The sequence below is a fragment of the Pinus tabuliformis genome, chromosome Q (assembly GCF_031772625.1).
Source record: "Pinus tabuliformis cultivar Carrire ecotype Pingquan chromosome Q, CPIR1, whole genome shotgun sequence".
NCBI lineage: Eukaryota > Viridiplantae > Streptophyta > Pinopsida > Pinales > Pinaceae > Pinus > Pinus tabuliformis.
Window position 1 is genome coordinate 16,449,687 of NC_142296.1, and position 18,409 is coordinate 16,468,095.

At 38.8% G+C, this 18,409-nt stretch overlaps 1 protein-coding gene across 1 annotated transcript; it reads right to left on the bottom strand.

The window, feature by feature from the left end:
• Positions 1-11,092: 11,092 nt before the first annotated feature.
• On the bottom strand, positions 11,093-14,434 carry LOC149218043 (elongation factor 1-alpha). Its single transcript, XM_089383757.1, has 4 exons — positions 14,223-14,434; positions 12,772-13,118; positions 12,477-12,614; positions 11,093-12,348 (listed from the first exon to the last, which is right to left on the bottom strand). Exons 2-4 carry the CDS (start codon positions 13,093-13,095, stop codon positions 11,464-11,466), a joined length of 1,347 nt encoding a protein of 448 aa, XP_089239883.1. The 5' UTR covers positions 13,096-13,118; positions 14,223-14,434; the 3' UTR covers positions 11,093-11,463.
• Positions 14,435-18,409: the final 3,975 nt, after the last annotated feature.

Below are 18,409 nucleotides of genomic sequence, written 5' to 3' on the forward strand. Positions count from 1 at the left end.
CGAAGGCCAGGGAAGTGCGTGAAGTAACCTACGCGAAGGGACTCACAGTTGGACCAAATCAAACCCTCAGACATCTCAAGGGTGCAGAAACCTAGTTCCCTCCAATACTACTTCGGGTGAGACCTCAGTGCACGCTTCGCACACTGTAGCCGAAAGGGCCACTAGTACAGAGATTTGTTTGGTTAATTAACTCTGAACCTAAGTCAGGGCCCAACAAGCCAACAAGCTTGCCGAGTTGGTATTTCCCCAAACTTCGGAGTCATATTGTTTTGTCTTGTTAGGTTGTCTCTAGCCTATTTTGTCTCACATGCGTACATGTGGAAAACGTAATATTATTTGCCAATATGTTGTAAGTGAAATTCAAAGTGTCATTAATGGAATGTGAACAATCACTGTGTAATGTAATGAGTTATTTGTAAAGGAATTGAAGAATCATAAGGGTGGTCAAAGAGTCACAAAGGGGAATGTCAAGGGTCACCTCACCTTTTATTATAAATAAAACTTCATAAATCATAGAACAAGGTTTTGGGAGCCAAGCTTTTGACTAAGATTAGGCTTAGAAAATGCTTGGGAGTATTGTGACAAGCCTTGGCCTCTCCACAACGTAGAGCGAGTACACTTCTTTGGAGGAGTAGGATTATTGACTATAATGTTCCATCATTAGGGCTAGTGGTTCAATGGTGTATGTTTGGATGGAACTTTCACTTATAATAATAATAACAAAGCCAGCATGTTGTCATGCATATGTTGTTATTGTAGTTGGACTATTATGGTTGTTTTAGCAATGTATGTTGTTTAACTTATGCATTTGGTTATGAACTACTTTGTATGCAATTGTATGAATCTTATTGAATGTGTGTTGTTGGATTAACTCGTCACTTTAATGTGTGGATTATTCTACATTTTAGCTTGTGATGTCATTCCGCTCGTGTGTTTCTTTCAAGTTGCGTACTATTACAGAGTTCTAAGGGACACACTTCATTTTCCTTTCTGTGTGTTAGAACCCCAATGTATCTCACTTGACTTGCCGCAAGGTCACACACTTGCGTCCCTCCAAAATTATCATATTTATCTCCACGCACTACCACAGTCAAGGAATTACATTACCACCCACTGCTAGAACTCCTACTCCAAATGGTCTAAGGTTTAGTTGGGACTTCTTACCGGGGAGATCTCCTAAATGTTGGTGGGTCCAACATCGTCAACAAAATGTTTACCATACACTGTAGTGGGCCTCAAAACATCATCTGACATCTAGTGAAGCCCTACTGAATTTGGATCTATCCCCTGGGTACAAAACACATCCTCTGATCGATCGTGGAGAGGGATGTGGAGATCTCTAGTTAGAGAATTGAAGTCACCTAAGGGGTTACTTCCCCGTTAATAGAGTATTGGGTGATTTTGGTGTACAAATCTATAAAGGGATCCCCATTTGAGCCATTATGGATGGAAAATGGTGAAGACGCTGGAGAAAAGTAACAAACTACAATGTAGATGTCCCTCTTAGAAGAAACTCTGACGCTAATCTGAATCCACATAAACCTCGCAAATTCATCTTCGGCTACCAAAAATACCATGTTCTGAAGTGAGTCACTAGTCAAACAAGCAACTCCACCTGATCCTCTGACCCCTCCTGAGCTCTTCATCTTCTACCTGCAAATTGAGATCCAATGGTAACCTACAATATCTAGGAGAGTTGAATAGGGCTCGCATGAGTCTCAATCATGAAAAGGATGTCCATTGATTCGAGAGCGTCATACAAGAGTCCTAATGATGACCAAAAAGATCCATTGTCAATCATGAAAATGATGTCCATTGATTCGAAAGCGTCATACAAGAGTCCTAATGATGACCAAAAAGATCCATTGTCGTTCCAACAACAAATATAAATGCCACCCTGTCATCTGAGCCTGTTATTTGGAACCTCCAGTTCAAGGTTCCCACCCAGGTGGGAAGGAAACACGAATGATTATCGGACTATTCCTAATAACTACCCATTTCCCTACCTACGGTGCTACCCTAATCTATGCTATAGATTGTTTAAGTTTCACAACCTATGCTCGAGTGAGGTCCTTAGCGAAGAAAACCTTGTTGGGAAGAGAAAACAACTTCCGCTTAGCGCTTAGGGCATGAAGTCGATCAGATGCAGTCTAGAACTTGAAGAAGAGAGTGGAGTCATAGCCCAACCAGGTTCTGTCTAGAGCTATATCGGGGAGTCTAAGGGTATCCCAAAGAAACCTAGCCCCCAATTCCATAGGGTCCGGAGAGGGGTGAGGTAAGGGAGGACCTCTCACCTTGAAATTTAATTCTCTTGCCTGTCTGGTGCATTCTTCCATAAGTTTTGCTTGCACCACCTCCTCAACTGCTACAAGAGGGGTAGGAGTTTTAGGAGTTGTACCCTTCCCCCAAACCACTTGTGCCCAAGAATTGATGTGTGTCTCAGTTTCTTGTTTGAAAGTGGCTCGTTGGGATCAAATTTCTCCCTACTTGCTTTTAAGGACGAGAATCTCTACATGCAACACATCATTTGGAGGATGGAGAATTTCTTGCTATTTTCTTTCATGTAATATCTTCTTAAGGGATAAATTATCCCCTTCCACCTCTAAAACTCTAGCAGAGAGGGTGTGTATTTCTGAACAGAGCTTCTTGTGTGTAGTTTCAAGAAATTCCATTTTCCGCAACATTTGTTTTTCCCTAGGATGTATGGAATGAGAACTCTGACCCCATGATACCAGTGTCAAGTTGTACCCCTTGACCCTCAACCATGATTACTGCGGGTTCAAGTGAAGCTAGGCACTATAACAAGATTTCAAAAATTTGATTGACGTCCATGTCTAAGTCCATCAGAGGCCTTGTGTACTGATAGAGAATCCCGGGAGATGCAGGAAAGTCTAGCAGCGTGGAGAAATTGAACTGAAAATCACAAAGCCCTTGAAATTCCCCAATCAACAAATTTTGAACACATGCATGCAAGCTTCGTCTAAGGGACACACATGCATGCAAGTTGTGTACTAATAGAGAATCTCGGGAGATGCAAGAAAGTTTGTCTGCATGGAGAAATCGGCCTAAGAATCACGAAGCCTTCGAAACCGAACCTCGATCAATGAATTTCGAACACATGCATGCAAGCTCTATCTCAAGGACACACCTGCATCAAGAAACCCTCTGAATTGAACCCCAATCAACGAATATCAAATGCATGTACAGAATGTGAGCATGTTAAAGCGATCCTCAAAGGTAAGATATTTTAAGGTACTCCTAAATATTAATTTTCCATGTTTTTTCAAAAATGAATATTCAACTATTTCTATGTTTTCAAGAAATATTTTAGGGATTAAATTATGTAGATGACTAATTTTCCATGATTTTTCCAAAAATGAATATTCACAAGATTTAAAAAGACTAAGAACCAAAACACTTCACAGAGAAGGTTAAGAAGAAGAGATAACAAGGTTTAGAAGAGATAACCTAGGCAAGTAATTTAGTAGTGAGACCTACAAATAAAGTGAAAATGAAGAAAAAAAGTTAGCATGTTAAAGGTTAGAGAAAATGGTCCTCACGTGAAAAGTTGAGGTAGATCTAATTTTCCATGCTTTTTCAACAAATGAATATTCGCCCATTTCTATTTTTTCAAAGAATATCTTAGGGATTAGATTATGTAGATTTCCAAACATGAATATTCATCAATTTCTAATTTTTCTAAAATTAATTTGCTAAAACTTTATATAGATTAAATTTATTTTACCATATTGCCCAAAAAATAAAAATTTAACATTTTATAAAAATATGATCAATCATTTTATAAATCCCTTTGGAGGAGATCGGCGCCATGGCTAGGGTTCTTGCTATGATTACTGCTGCTGACACTCTGCAAATCAAGAAGGGGAGCTCCCCAAGATTAGATCGACACCCTCACGCAGTGGGGCGAATAGATATCGGGCTATGGGCAATGCTATGGTTTGGACCTGAAGCAAGACCTGTCTTATCTGTGGCGAATCTTTCTCTCCACAGATCAGACGCTGCTAGGTTATTCAAGTCATGGCCGATCCACAGTCTCGCTTATTTGATCAAGACTGAGATAGGCTGTATCAGAATAGGGTATGAGGGAGAGCTTTGGACGACCATGAGCAAGTGCCCAGCGACAGTCAAGGGGGCAGCGGCAAACCTCGACAATTCATTAATTCCCGCACCCTAGTGGAAGGAAGCCTGGTGCAGAGGCCAGGTCTTTCTCCACAGATCTGATATAGTTTTGTTTTGCCCAGATCTGGCAAATGGGAAAGACACGGATTTCATTGAGAAGACTATTCTTAGAATCGAAAGGACCAACAAAGTAAATCAAGAGAAGCCAGCCAGGGTTTTGACAGATGGACGGGAGCGTCTCTGGCTGGTTGAGCTCTCAAAGATGGCAAAATGTGTATCCGGGAAGCAGAGGTTGCCGAATGCAAAGATCATTCTCGATCTTTGTAAGGCCATTGGGGCAGAAGCAATCGAAGCCACTTTAGCAGGAAGGGAAGACTTCCAGACTGGATCCCGACCCCAGATCGCCAGTCCTAGCTTCGCCAGAACAGTACCCAATCGCTTTCAAATCTTCGTCAGAACGCCCACGGGGAATACAACCTTGATCTGGACTTCTGCAACAGATAGTGTAATAGATCTGAAAAACAACATAGCCAATCAGATTGGTTACCCGGCTGGCAAGCAACACCTAATAACAGGGGGCAGATCGCTACAAGACTACAGAACCTTGAAGGATTACAACATCAAGCCAAGATCCACAATCATTCTCAATATGAGATTACGTGGAGGTGCAACAACCAACAAATCAACAAGAGGCAGTGGGTACAAATCAAATCACAACCCAGATCAGCGCCAGCGATACAAAAGCAAAGAAACATCTTACAAGCATATTTTACAAAGTGGAAAAGCTCCTCCGACAGCTCCAAAGCAGGGCAGAACAGAACCAAGTCCATACATAGTGGAGCAACTGCAGCGCACACCAAAACTAATAATCGATACAACAGAAGCAGAGAAAGTATGTGACAACTATGAAAAGCAAGCCATCATTTGTTGTTTTAACAGTTTTTGGCCCAAACCCTTGGATCTGTTTCATTGGATACTCACAAAATGGTTGTTGCACTGTGAGATCCATCTCTGCTCCAAAGGGTTTTTTATAGTTAAATTCCAGTCACCAAAAGTCAGAGAGCTCGTGATTCAAGAAGGACCGTGGTTCTAGGGATCTTCGAGTCTTTTTATCACTCCATGGTTCCCTGAGTTTGATGCAAACACTTTTGTTGTTTCTATGATGCCTGTATGGGTATGTCTTCATAATCTCCCTATCCATTTATGGGACCAAAAGATACTTGCATGCATAGGTAAATCCATACGCAAATTCATCAAAATGGATACACAAAAAATCGATGAAAGAATTTTTACTTTCGCAAGCATATCTGTGGAAGTAGACCTTAGTAAAGAATTACTGGAAAGCATAAAACTGAAACACAAAGATCGCAACTGGTTGCAGTGATTAGACTATGAAAATACAACGTTCAAGTGCAGAATATGTCAACAAACTGGACACTTGCAAAATGCATGTCCAAAATACAAAAAGAACCGCTGCAGAAAGATGAAAACAGGGAACCATCAAAAGGGATGGAACTTCTCCCATCCAAATCCGAAAAAAGAGGAAGATAGTAAAGAGGGAGAACCCGCCCCAAATGAAAGCAACCAAACAAAAACCCAAAAGACATCTCCACAAGAGCCTATGGAATCATAATCGGGGAAGAATTCAAATTCAATGGAAATCAGTGGAACCAAAAAGGCAGCGCTCATCAAACACCTCTGATTCAGACAAGGAAAATCCTCGACCCAGCGAAGAAAATCCACTTCAACTTGTTCCCATAATACCGTCCCAAGGAAAATGGCGAAAAGTTGAGAAGAAAAAGGGGAGGAAGTCATGATCCTCCCAAATATTAGCTCTTTTGTTCACTGTTGTGGTCTTTTTTCTATTTTTTGAGCTCACCTATATGAGATGTTACAAGACTCCCTGCGTGGAAAACCACTGATAACTTTTTGACTTTTTCGTGAACTCGATAGGCAACACTGCTTCCATATGCATATGCTCTAGCATCTACAAAATGTAATTTCTTTTTATTAATAGAAATTACGACTTTTTTCCAAGGGTGAACAAAAAATTAAAACATTAAAAGAAAATGATCAATTATTTTATAGTTTGTATATATTAATACTTGCCTATTAAATTTTTGTAAAATTTAAAAAAAAAAAATGCTTCAAAAAGATAAAATGAGTGCCAAGAACAATGATTTGAGGACACAGAAAAAATAGTTGGGTTAAAGAAAAGAAAAAATAGTTGGGTTAAAGAAACTATCTTATTTTAAAGTCGTTTAAAAAAAACAAAAGTCATGGTTTAAAGTTGACGAGGAAAGTCAAATAGTAACACTGATTGCAATCTGATTAAGGCATTGATTAAATGTTTGGATCAACAAAAAAAAATCTTCTAAGAATCAATAAAGAAGTTGAAATGCAGAAAAGGGTATGAAAATCAATGCTGGGAAGTAGAGCAAGCAATTTTCTCTATAACCCTGAACAAGAGAGGGATGAGGGACCAGATAAAAATCTTTTGGAAAATTTGAGAAATCCAACCAGGATGTCAATTTCGGAAAGCATGGAGAGGAATAGATGAATCTGCTACAAAGAGAAGAAAAAAGAAAAAGGAAAAGCCAAAGTCGTGGTTTAAAACTGAAAGGAAAGTCAAATAGTAACACTGAATGCAAGCAGATTAAAACATGGATTAACCAAAAAAAATCATCTAAGAAACAATAAGGAAATTAAAATGCAGGAAAGGGTATGAAAATCATTGCCTGGAAGTAGAGCAAATAATCTTCTCTATAAACCTGAACAAGGACCAATGTTTTATGAAAAAGAGAAGGATGAAAAACGAGTTAAAAATATTATGGAAAATTTGAGAAATCCAACCAGGGAAGTCAATTTTGGAAAAAGCATGGAGAGGAATATATGAATCTCAAGTTTTACAAACTAATTGTTTATACGAGTAAATTTGTTTGCCGGTACTGGAAAATATGAAGATGAGTAATGTGATTGTAGACATTGGAAATTATGAAGATGAACAAGTACAAGATGATGCAATAAAAGAGAGACAGTACTGTCCCATCAAGATAAAGGCAAGACAAATGAAAGTTATGAGCCTCTAATAAACATTGACGAGGACAAATCAAAGAAAGTTTCATGATTTTGGAAGACAAATGAAAGTTATGAACCTCAAATAAACATGGCGGTGGACAAATCAAAAGAAAGTTTCATGATTTTGGAAGATTGAAATTGAGATAACAATCAGAAACGCAACCTCATATCAAGTCCAATAGATATCAAAAGCAGTTTTCATGATTTTGGAAGATTGAAATTGAGATAACAATCAGAAACGCAACCTCATATAAAGTCCAATGGATATCAAAATCAGTTTGAAAATTAAAAGGAAAGAAATTTCAAATGAAAGCACCTTGTTCATGGAAGGGGATCTACAGTAAATATATTAAGTTTCAAAAATTGAAGGAATGGAAAATCAAGAAAGTCATATTTGAAGCAATGGTACGATCCTCATAAAGAATGTAGTCAATAGAATTTAAGAAATCAGAGTTCTACAAAAGGGCAATAAAGGAAAAAAAATTAAGAAAAAACAGCGTAGAATGTCAATGGAGATGATGGGAAGTTTACCTAATGGAAAACTAGGGGCAACACTGAAAAAGAGGCCATTAACAGGTCACAGGCTATAAGGGAAAAAGAAGGTTAGAAAGCAAGAAAACAAAGAATTTTCATAATTGCAACAACATATAACTAATTTTGAACAAAATGAAAACATAATTAAAAATACGAGTCGTCTCTAACAGGCTTTGAAAGTCCACCAAAATAAAGATCAGTTCAAGAATTGGAACTTAACACATGAAGGTTCAGAAAAGATTATGCAGCAAAGTGATCAAAGACAGCAGGCAGCGTGTGTGCAATGTGTATCCAAGAAATTTCAAGTCGCAAATCCAAAAATCCTGTGTGATACTCTCATTTTCCAGATTGATTTATATTTGAATGCCTATACAAAAAGCACAGATATGTGTGAAATCGTTGCAAATCCATAGTTTAATATTTCCTTTTCCATATTCATTTCTAAATGAATGCCTGTACAAAAAGCACAAACAATCTCTGAATGCTGTGTTCGAAATCCTTTGCAAATCCAAAATCCTGTGTAATATTCTTCTTTTCCAGATTGATTTCTATTTGAATGCCTGTACGAAAAGCACAAAGAATCCCAGAGTGTTCTGTGTGAAATCCTTGGAAACCCGCAAAATCTTCATGAATACGAATTGAAGCAGTGTGGTCTGTACAAAAAGCCCAAATAATATCTTACTGTTGTAAAGGGTGAAATCCTTGGAAACCCCCAAAAAATCTTCCTGAATACGAAATGGAGCAGTGTGGTCAAAGACTGGAGTTAATCGTGATATAGCGGAGTAAGCGGCAGCTTTCAGTAAATCTCGTTCTAAATTTTTTCCGCCCCAATTGAAGGTTGAGGATATAGCGGAGTAAGCGGCAGCTTTTCCACCAACCGGATCGTGGTCCCGGACTTCCCCCCCCTCAGCGATCCAGTCGCAGAGCAAAAACAGGTTTCAAACACGGTTTTGACGTTGTAGCCGAACCCCTCGACAGACGGACCGTATATCGAGTATCCAGAGAGGAAAATTATTCAATAGAAAAGAAACCTAAACATCCGACAATCCGTATATCATTCTTTGGAACTTTTGAAATTGCAGCATATCTGGTTTCAGTTTTTCAACATCCAAATTCGGTCAAGCTTTTTTTTGACACAGCAGATTTTCGGACATAAAAGAGCACCCGCGTAAATGAACATATTTCACAGTAAATAACGAGGTAGGCCGACTGCAGGGAATGGAAGCATCCGACCACGCGGAAATGTTTTAGGAAAACACGGATTGATCAAAGCAAAATGGAAAATGTTAAAAACCACGATCAGACCACCACACTTGATCTCCCTCCTGACCCTCCCACCATCAGACCACCACACTTGATCTCCCTCCTGACCCTCCCACCATCAGACCACCACATTTGACCTCCCTCCTGACCCTACCACGATCAGAGACCACCACATTAGACCTCCCTCCTGACCCTAGGCTGGACGTTATGCTGATCGATTGGAACGTTTCTGTTTACGTGTGCAGCAGAAAAAATGAGGCCATTTCATATGGTGAGACTAAACCACTAGCCATAAGATTCAGTAGACAAATATGGCGCGTGAATTTGCAATTACACATATCCCATGATAACATATCGATGTCTTCCCCGTTTAACCCTGTTATGATACTGAGCATGTTGAAGGATAACAAGGATTGATCAAAGCAAAATGGAAATGTTAAAAACCACGATCAGGCCACATTTGACCTCCCTCCCCCTCCTTACCCCCCACGATCAGGCCACATTTGACCTTCCTTCTGACCCTCAGGCTAGACGTTATGCTGATCGATTGGGACGTTGCTGTTAACGTGTGCAGCAGATTACTATGAAAAAACGGACTGATCAAAGCAAAATGGAAATGTTAAAATCCACGATCAGGCATTTGACCTCCCCTCCTGACCCTCCCACGATCAGATCACCACATTTGACCTCCCTCCTGACCCTCCCACGATCAGATCACCACATTTGACCTCCCTCCTGACCCTCATCAGGCTGGACGTTATGCTGATCGATTGGGGCATTTCTGTTAACGTGCAGCAGATTACTATGAAAAAATTGGGCAGCGGAAAAAATAAGGCCATTTCATATGATGAAACTAAACCACTAGCCATAGATTCATTAGACAAATATGGCAAGTGAATTTGCAATTGCACATATCCCATGATAACATACCGATGTGTTCCCCGTTTAACCCTGTTATGATACCAAGCAAGTGTCCAAGTAAAGTAGCAAACTGGAAATTTTCAATCATTTCACGAGGTTAAAACTGTTTATTCAGGAAACAAAGCCTTGTCTCCTGTTTCTCAATTACAACAGTGAAAGCCTTCTCCCGCCCCCTGTTAAGATTTAATGTTTTCTAACCGTTTGAATTGTGACGGGGGTAATTTAAAACATGGTAAAAAGTTCCAATTGAAATGATAAAATTTAAGAAAAAAAAAAAAAAAATAGTACATGATTTATCAATAACCTCTTTGTACCAGAAACATGTATCTTGAAATTCATGTAAACCAACAAAGGACTAGACCTCCTGATTAAAAACGATAAAATGTCCGGATTCCCGAGAAGATGATATTTCCAAAGAAAGTTATCACTCCATGAAAGACTTTAAATAAAAATATAGAAACATGTGTAAATCCAGTGACAGCAATTTAAGAATTTTATTTTACAAACTTCACTTCCAGAGCCATTTATATCGACATTCGCAAATTATTGTAAAGATAAAGCAATCGAGAATTGTAAAGCATCTCAACCTTTGCACAACCTCATAGAGGTAAATTCAATGCCTGTATAGCATACCAATGAACCGCGCCCTCAATTTGTAAAAATAAACAGTAGTCAACCACAGTAGAACACAACTCAGCCTTTGCACAACAACACAAAAACAAGAACACAAATAGCTACAGAACTGCACATTGTTCGGGCATAATGCCTTCAAAGAGAGATACAATAGAGAGATTCGATAACTGCAACATAGTAGTGGAAACTTCCAGTGCCAGGAACTTCAATAATATACTGCAAAGAGCACAAAATTCACCACCACCCACAACATCGCCAACAATATCTAACCCATAAAGAAAAATAGGTCCACAATAATGCAAAACCTTAACTACGTGTGCAGACACAGCAAAACTTACTTTAACAGGCTCAAATATTATAATAGTCATCATGGTACCGACATTTACCAACAACGAATCTAAGACTCATAAAAATTAAAAATTAAAATCAGAATGTGAGCATTTCATGAACCAACGTTAAGTTTCTTCATAATTTAAAAAAGACACGATGTAAACGCCAGAACAATAAAACACCAACCATCACATTGTAAACAAACTTGACACAATATTCTCATAACTTGACTCACATAAAAAGTCTTCCACAATGCACAAACATAAAAATCCACAATTAAATTGCGGTTGCAATGGTCTTTGAAAATCCGATGAAGTACTAAACCCTCACCCACAAAGTTGTACCAAACCCGCCCAAATTACTAAAATGCTAGGAACAATAAATTGCATTACGAATATGCTGCCACCGCCGATCAAGAACCCATGTTTGCATGCGCCGAGCCACTAAACCCCTAACTACCAAATCTCGTGCATCAGAATCAGACAAGCTTCTACACCACGTTGAAGTATGGTATCCATAACCGTCTTCCTTCCTCTGCACAAAAGTACTTGGTAGCAGCAAACATCATTTACCCTTCTTGGCCGCAGCCTTGGTGATCTTGGCACCAGTGGGATCCTTTTTCTCAACACCCTTGATGACTCCAACAGCAACCGTTTGACGCATGTCTCTCACCGCAAAACGACCGAGTGGGGGGTACTCAGAGAATGTCTCCACAACCATGGGCTTGGAGGGAACCATCTTAATAAACCCAGCATCTCCATTCTTCAGAAATTTGGGCTCCTTCTCAAGTTCTTTACCGGATCGTCTATCGACTTTTGTCATAATTTCAGCAAATTTGACAGCAATGTGGCAGGTGTGGCAGTCCAACACAGGTGCATAGCCATTCGAAATCTGCCCAGGGTGGTTCATTATGATTACTTGAGAGGTAAAGCTAGCTGCTTCCTTTGCTGGGTCGTTCTTGGAGTCAGATGCAACATACCCACGTTTCAGATCCTTGACTGCAACGTTCTTGACATTGAAGCCAACATTGTCACCGGGTAATGCCTCTAACAGAGCTTCATGATGCATTTCTACTGACTTGACTTCAGTTGTCAACCCAGTGGGACCGAAGGTTACAACCGTACCGGGCTTAATGACACCGGTTTCAACACGTCCCACCGGCACAGTTCCAATACCACCAATCTTGTACACATCTTGTAGTGGCAATCGAAGGGGTTTGTCAGTCGGTCTCTTCGGCTCAGATACCTGGTCAAGGGCATCCAATAGAGTTGGGCCCTTGTACCAATCCAGGTTGGTGGATCTTTCAATCATGTTATCTCCTTCGAACCCAGAAATAGGAACAAAAGGAATTTTATCGGGGTTGTACCCAATTTTCTTCAGGTATGATGACACTTCTTTTACAATTTCATCATAACGGGCCTTGGAGTACTTGGGGCTGGTAGCATCCATCTGCAATTTTGATGCAAACACCATAAGCACATAGAACGCGTCTATCAACTAAAATTCAATGGAAAATTCAATAAAATATCCATACAAATAAATACTGCAAAACACTTCGCAATGAAATCAATGCATACCTTATTACAACAACAAATCATCTGTCTCACTCCCAGAGTGAATGCCAAAAGAGCATGTTCTCTGGTCTGTCCATCCTTCGAAATACCCGCTTCAAAACCTCCGGTGGTAGAATCAATAATCAAAACAGCACAATCGGCCTAGACAAATACATACAAGCCCGAATCATGAACCATAACAAGAAATGAACAAATTGGCAATCAACAAATATAATAATTTAAAAAGCTATAACATCAGGAATTCGATATGCCATTTATCTAAAAAAGGAGTATTTATAGCTTGATGCAAAAAACCGACCTGTGATGTACCCGTAATCATGTTCTTGATAAAGTCACGATGGCCTGGTGCATCAATGACGGTACAGTAATACTTGGTTGTCTCAAACTTCCAGAGAGCAATGTCAATAGTAATACCACGCTCGCGCTCAGCCTTAAGCTTGTCAAGAACCCAGGCATACTTGAATGACCTTTTGTTCATTTCCGCAGCTTCCTTCTCAAAACGCTCGATCACACGCTTGTCGATACCGCCAAGCTTGTAAATAAGATGACCGGTAGTGGTGGACTTGCCAGAGTCGACATGTCCTATGACCACAATATTGATGTGGGTCTTCTCTTTACCCATGGTTTTCTAAAAACCAAGTATTCCTGCTCAGAGTAGAAAATCACATCAGCCATTGAATCAAAATCATTCGTAAGATCAAATCTGCGTAACATCTAACAGTAACATCTGCACAGTAACAAAATGTTCACTCACCATCACACCTAAAGACTAGAAAACTATTAGATCCACCCAAAAGAGTCATACGTGTGCGACCAAAGCAAATACCCTAATCCCTAATTGTACAATAGAAAAAATACGAGATCCACCCACAATGCGCATACTAGCGCATGTGTCTGTTGTTAAGGCAACACAAAAGGTACGGAACAGAAAAACAAAACAAGGCCCGTACCCTATACCCCTCAAGATCTTAGAAGATACATCAAATTTAGACAAAAATAACCTCTAAATACCCTAAACTCTTATCTACGGCTTATCTGCAAATGAGGCAAATAAGCCCCATCGCATAAAACATTTTAAACAAACACCTGGATAACTTGCCCATCGAGACGCACCAATATCAAACAAAGGTGTCCTTTCTAAAAAGATCCTAAACATACAAAGAAAAAAAAGTAGTTCGATCCACGGAAGAATTCTGTATGCAAACCAGAATAAATACTAAGGCAAGTTAAAATACACAGGTCCGAAGCTATTCAAACGAACATAGATATTACAAACAAAAAAACAACAACAATATATAATTTAGAATAAAGAAACCAAAAAAAAAACACTCCCCGCGTAAAATACCAAACTAATAAAAATAAACCAACAAACAAACAAAAAACCAGCCGCAATATCCCTTTATGCCAGAGCTTCCAATTGCATTCCTTACTTGCAACGATGCCCCAAACTGAAGTAAAAACCAGTTCTTTGACACGAATCAAAAGTTTATGCCAGAAAACAAATTTAAATTGCCCTCAAAACCCAAAATTCTACAGGATAACAAAGAAAGACCGAAAAACATAACCCTTCAATGCGAAATGTGACACAAACGTCATAATGGAGAAACCCGAAAAGCCATCCATCGAACGTAACAAGAAACCATAACTCGACTAGGCCACAATCAAAATTCGATCAAATCCCTTCTGCGAAGAAGGCAAGCAACAATAGAAGACAGTATTCATGAACAGTTGAAATTAAACATCGCCTACCTGAATCAAAAACGCGAATAAGCAGCTTCAGCTTCCCACCAAAAATGAATCGCAGAGCTCCCCTGCTTCGCTCTCCACAACACAATAGATCGATCAGCTCTCCTCTTCTCAACATATGTTGTCGCCAACGGCCATGGAACCCTCTTTTAAAATAATCGTGCGGTTCGCATCAATCCACTCCGATCCAACGGCTTACACAAACTCCACTTCCTAGACCGTCCGATGGAAGATCGGACGGCGAAGATATCATCCAAAAGTATGCGTGCACTGAAAGAAATTTGCTTAGGGTTTTGACCGGTAACTAGGCGGCGAAGATATCATCCAAAAGTATGCGTGCACTGAAAGAAATTTGCTAAGGGTTTTGACCGGTAATTAGGGTTTTGACTGACACCTAACCGGACCTGACTCGGTGGATCAGTTGTGGTGCCGATAATTTAGTTGGCCAGTGGAGTTAGGGTTTGTGATGTGTAGGGTTTAACTAAATCCGATTAAGAAGCTTTTTGCTTATTGTTAATTTGTTACAAGGGCCAGGGAGAAACCGCTAATTTAGCTCACATTTAACATAGAGGACTAATTTGGTGGAAAGTGCCACTCCTCCGAGATTTATCGACACTTGTACTCAACGGGTGAACAACAATTTTGCCAGAGTTTTATTCTCATGAACTTTGGGCCCTAGGCCCCACAATAACTAGATGCCATTAACCTAATCTTGTAGATGAGAATTGGTTGGATTCCAAATGTACATGCATAAAGGTAGAGTACGTGGCATCCACCCAAGGCAAATTCAATTGGACCAATTCCAAACCAAAAGTAATGGGTTGTTTAAAATAGAATCCTCTTCGCTATATATTTTATAATAAAACAATTGAGAATGTCTTTAGTGAATATGTATATTTTATAATAAAACAATTGAGAGTGTCTTTAGTGAATATGTGACATTATTTTTGATGATGTAAAGTAGGTAAAAAATGTGATGGGTTCAATTGAAATATGTAATGAAATGATATTTTAATGTCTATGAGACTAAAAATATTCTATGGGACTATTAGATTTTTATTTTTCGTTTTTTGTAATTCAATTTTTTTCTTATTTAAATTGATGATGGGTTGGCATCCACAAGGCAAACTCAATTGGACCAATTCCAAACCAAAAGTAATGGGTTGTTTAAAATAGAATCCTCTTGGCTATATATTTTATAATAAAACAATTGAGAATGTCTTTAGTGAATATGTGACATTATTTTCTAATGTAAAGTAGGTAAAAAATGTGATGGGTTCAATTTAAATATGAAATGAAATGATATTTTAATGTCTATGAGACTAAAAATATTCTATGGGATTATTAGATTTTTATTTTTAATTTTTTATAATTCAATTTTTTTCTTATTTAAATTGATGATGGGTTGGCTCAACCTTTCAACAATCTCTTCACTCAATGCCAAGAAACTGATGCTAACATATTCTTATCATTTTCTTTGATGTTTGAATGCATCACATTCCAAAATGAAATATTTTTCTGATTCCACTACCCTAGACATGTAAAATGTGCATGCCCGTTCTTCTCAAGCCTCTTTAAGCCTTTTCCACCATCCTATTTCACACCGAAGTTGATGCGAGTTGGTTCTTAATTGAGTAATAAGAACCTTTGCCCTCCATAGAATGCTAGCTCCAATGTACTCTTTTTGTTGGAGATCAGGTGTAGGGTTGAATTCCTCAATGTAGTAATTCTTATTTCTACCCAACTCTTTTCCCATACCTGTTTACAAAACTTCTCCATAACAAAATTCTTTAGCTCCTTGCTATTTGTGGGACATCCATTGAGGTATATATTCCACTTTTGCATCCATGTGCCATTTTGGCTCATCCGTGTTTTCTTTCTTTCACTCATGCCTTCATTGAAGATAACATTAGGTCATCTGCCTACTCTCATTTGCTCAATTCCTTTTAGATATCTTATGATTCGTACCATAGCAATTGCAAGGAAAGAGTGTGTTGTTTTTTAATCCGGACAATGTTAAATTGTGTTCTAAGCTTCAACTTCACATGTTCTCTAAGTAACTCATTGGCGTAATTTGGGTGAGGCCCAAGATCAAACCTAGAAATTGTCATTATAACACCAAGAATATATACAACAACCTGTAAGCCATATATACCAAGAATTTATGACTTAGCAAGAGCAGAGACTTGAGGATGGGGAAGCCTACTCCGTGAGCCTTATCACAATAGGCCAAAGATGTTCCTCCATGGGATTTGAAACTGGGTGGAGGGGATAACATCCTATTGTGCCAAGCACTTGGTCGTCCAACGAGAAGACAATGGCATTAGTGATTATTATCAAAGATTGTAGCCCTTATCTTTGGCATGAACCTTTCCTTCAAACAAAGTGGGATGACACATAAATTAAATAAAGCACACCATAAATGAAATTAGATCAAGGGGTGATAAGGAAAGAAAGCATAAGTTAAAGTTGGGCTTACCAAAATACAATAGAAATAAAATCCAAATTGATGGATGAAATTAGCAATAAAAGCAAAGCAACGGGATAGGATGCATTTAGTAGAGTTTGGAAATAGTCCTCGGCAAACCTCCACCAAATTTTAGGAAGTAAAAGTGTGAAAATGTAGCGAGCAAGGTATTTAGGCTTATGCCTTAGCCAGTGAAGACCTTGAATTGTCCTTCTCCCAGTATGAGTGCGAGCTCATGAGTTAGACTTCAATTAAGATGAGTTATTTCCAGTTTACTGGGATAATCATCAAGTTAACATGCATAGAGTTGGAGCTTCAGTTAAGTTGAGTCTTCATCAGTTTGAGTGAAGAATGAGGTTGTAGTTACAAGTTCAGTTAGATTGAGTTAATCTTCAATCTTGATTGAAGAAAGGATGAGTTAAGAACTCCAATGTTGATTAGAGAGAAAGAGTCACTCTTGGGTAAATCCTCAATTAAGACTTGAGTTCCAAATTTGAACTAGGTCAACTTGCATGCTTGAATTGGACCTATAAAGAGAGGACAAAGGCACAAGGAATCATAGTTTTATGCACAAGGTTTTTTACACAAGATATCTCACGAGTTTGTGAGAGAGTCTTTGATTGTGGAGAGTGCAGAACTTGTGTCCTGATAAATAGGAGATCACAAGTGCACTAGAATTTAGGAGAATTGGTTGTATGCAGGTTTTGAGGAGTTGGGATCCTAAGAAATAGGAGGCAAAAAGTGCACAAGGAAATAGGAGGAATTGTGCTATGAATGTGTGCTAGGAAATAAGGACCTAGTGCACAAAGATTTAGGAGGTTTCTAGTGTGCAAAAGAGTGTAGGTTTTGCAAAGCAAGCCAAGGAGGCAGTTGTGTGCTAGAGAGTCGAGATCAAGCAGTGATAAAGGAAAGTCAAGATCAATTGTATTAGTTGAGATTTGTGAGAAGAAGCATAACGCTTTCTCAAAGAGACGGATTGCTTTGTAATAGATCAATTGCTCGAGAAAATTCTACATCAAGGAAGTAGGTTTTTCCTGTTGGGTTTCTTGAGAAAACTAGTGTGTCAATTTATGTGATGTGTTTGTATATCTCTGGTGTTTTTATTTGTTGTATTATGAATTGTTGAGAAACTTTGTATCTTGGTGAAAGTGAACTAGCTTTCAATTTTCAATTATTCATCTAAGTAGTTGTAGAGTTTCATGAAAATTTAACAAAAAGAAGAGGGAGCCTTCTTAATCCATCGCTTTATTTCCCAAATACCTTCTTGAGTTTCTCTTCCATTCCAACCTAGCCCCATTCAAGTCACCATTGTGGTGTTTGTTCTCCACCTTCTCCCTTTGCCTATGTTAGTGGCATCCATTCTGAAAACCCAGTAAACACACATATACAAGTGTGCATGTGTATCCCCTCTGATCACCCTAGTGTGTATTAATTGTCAGATCTTCTCAGGGCTCTTTTAGTTCCATATTAGCATCTCTTTATTTTGTTGTTGAAGTTGCAAGAGCCTCACAAGATCACCATCTTATTTATATTTAATTATGTTATTTGAATTTCTCCCTTGAATAGCCCAAATTGTCGAGGAAAAAGCGAACTCGTAGTGGTGAAGGTTTGAGTATGCGCACCCAAACTATTTGTACCATGTTGATGGTTTTGAGTGGTGACAACAAAGTGTTTGGAGGTGGAGGCAAAGGCATCAGCAAGAAATACCAAGGGAACAAGTGAC

Bases quoted from the DNA above. Each gene is read 5' to 3' on its own strand.
- LOC149218043 (XM_089383757.1), bottom strand. From the start codon at position 13,095: ATGGGTAAAGAGAAGACCCACATCAATATTGTGGTCATAGGACATGTC. The intron at 12,615-12,771 runs GTCGGTTTTTTG...GTATTTGTCTAG, and splicing joins TGATTACGGGTACATCACAG to GCCGATTGTGCTGTTTTGAT. The intron at 12,349-12,476 runs GTATGCATTGAT...TCAAAATTGCAG, and splicing joins TGATTTGTTGTTGTAATAAG to ATGGATGCTACCAGCCCCAA.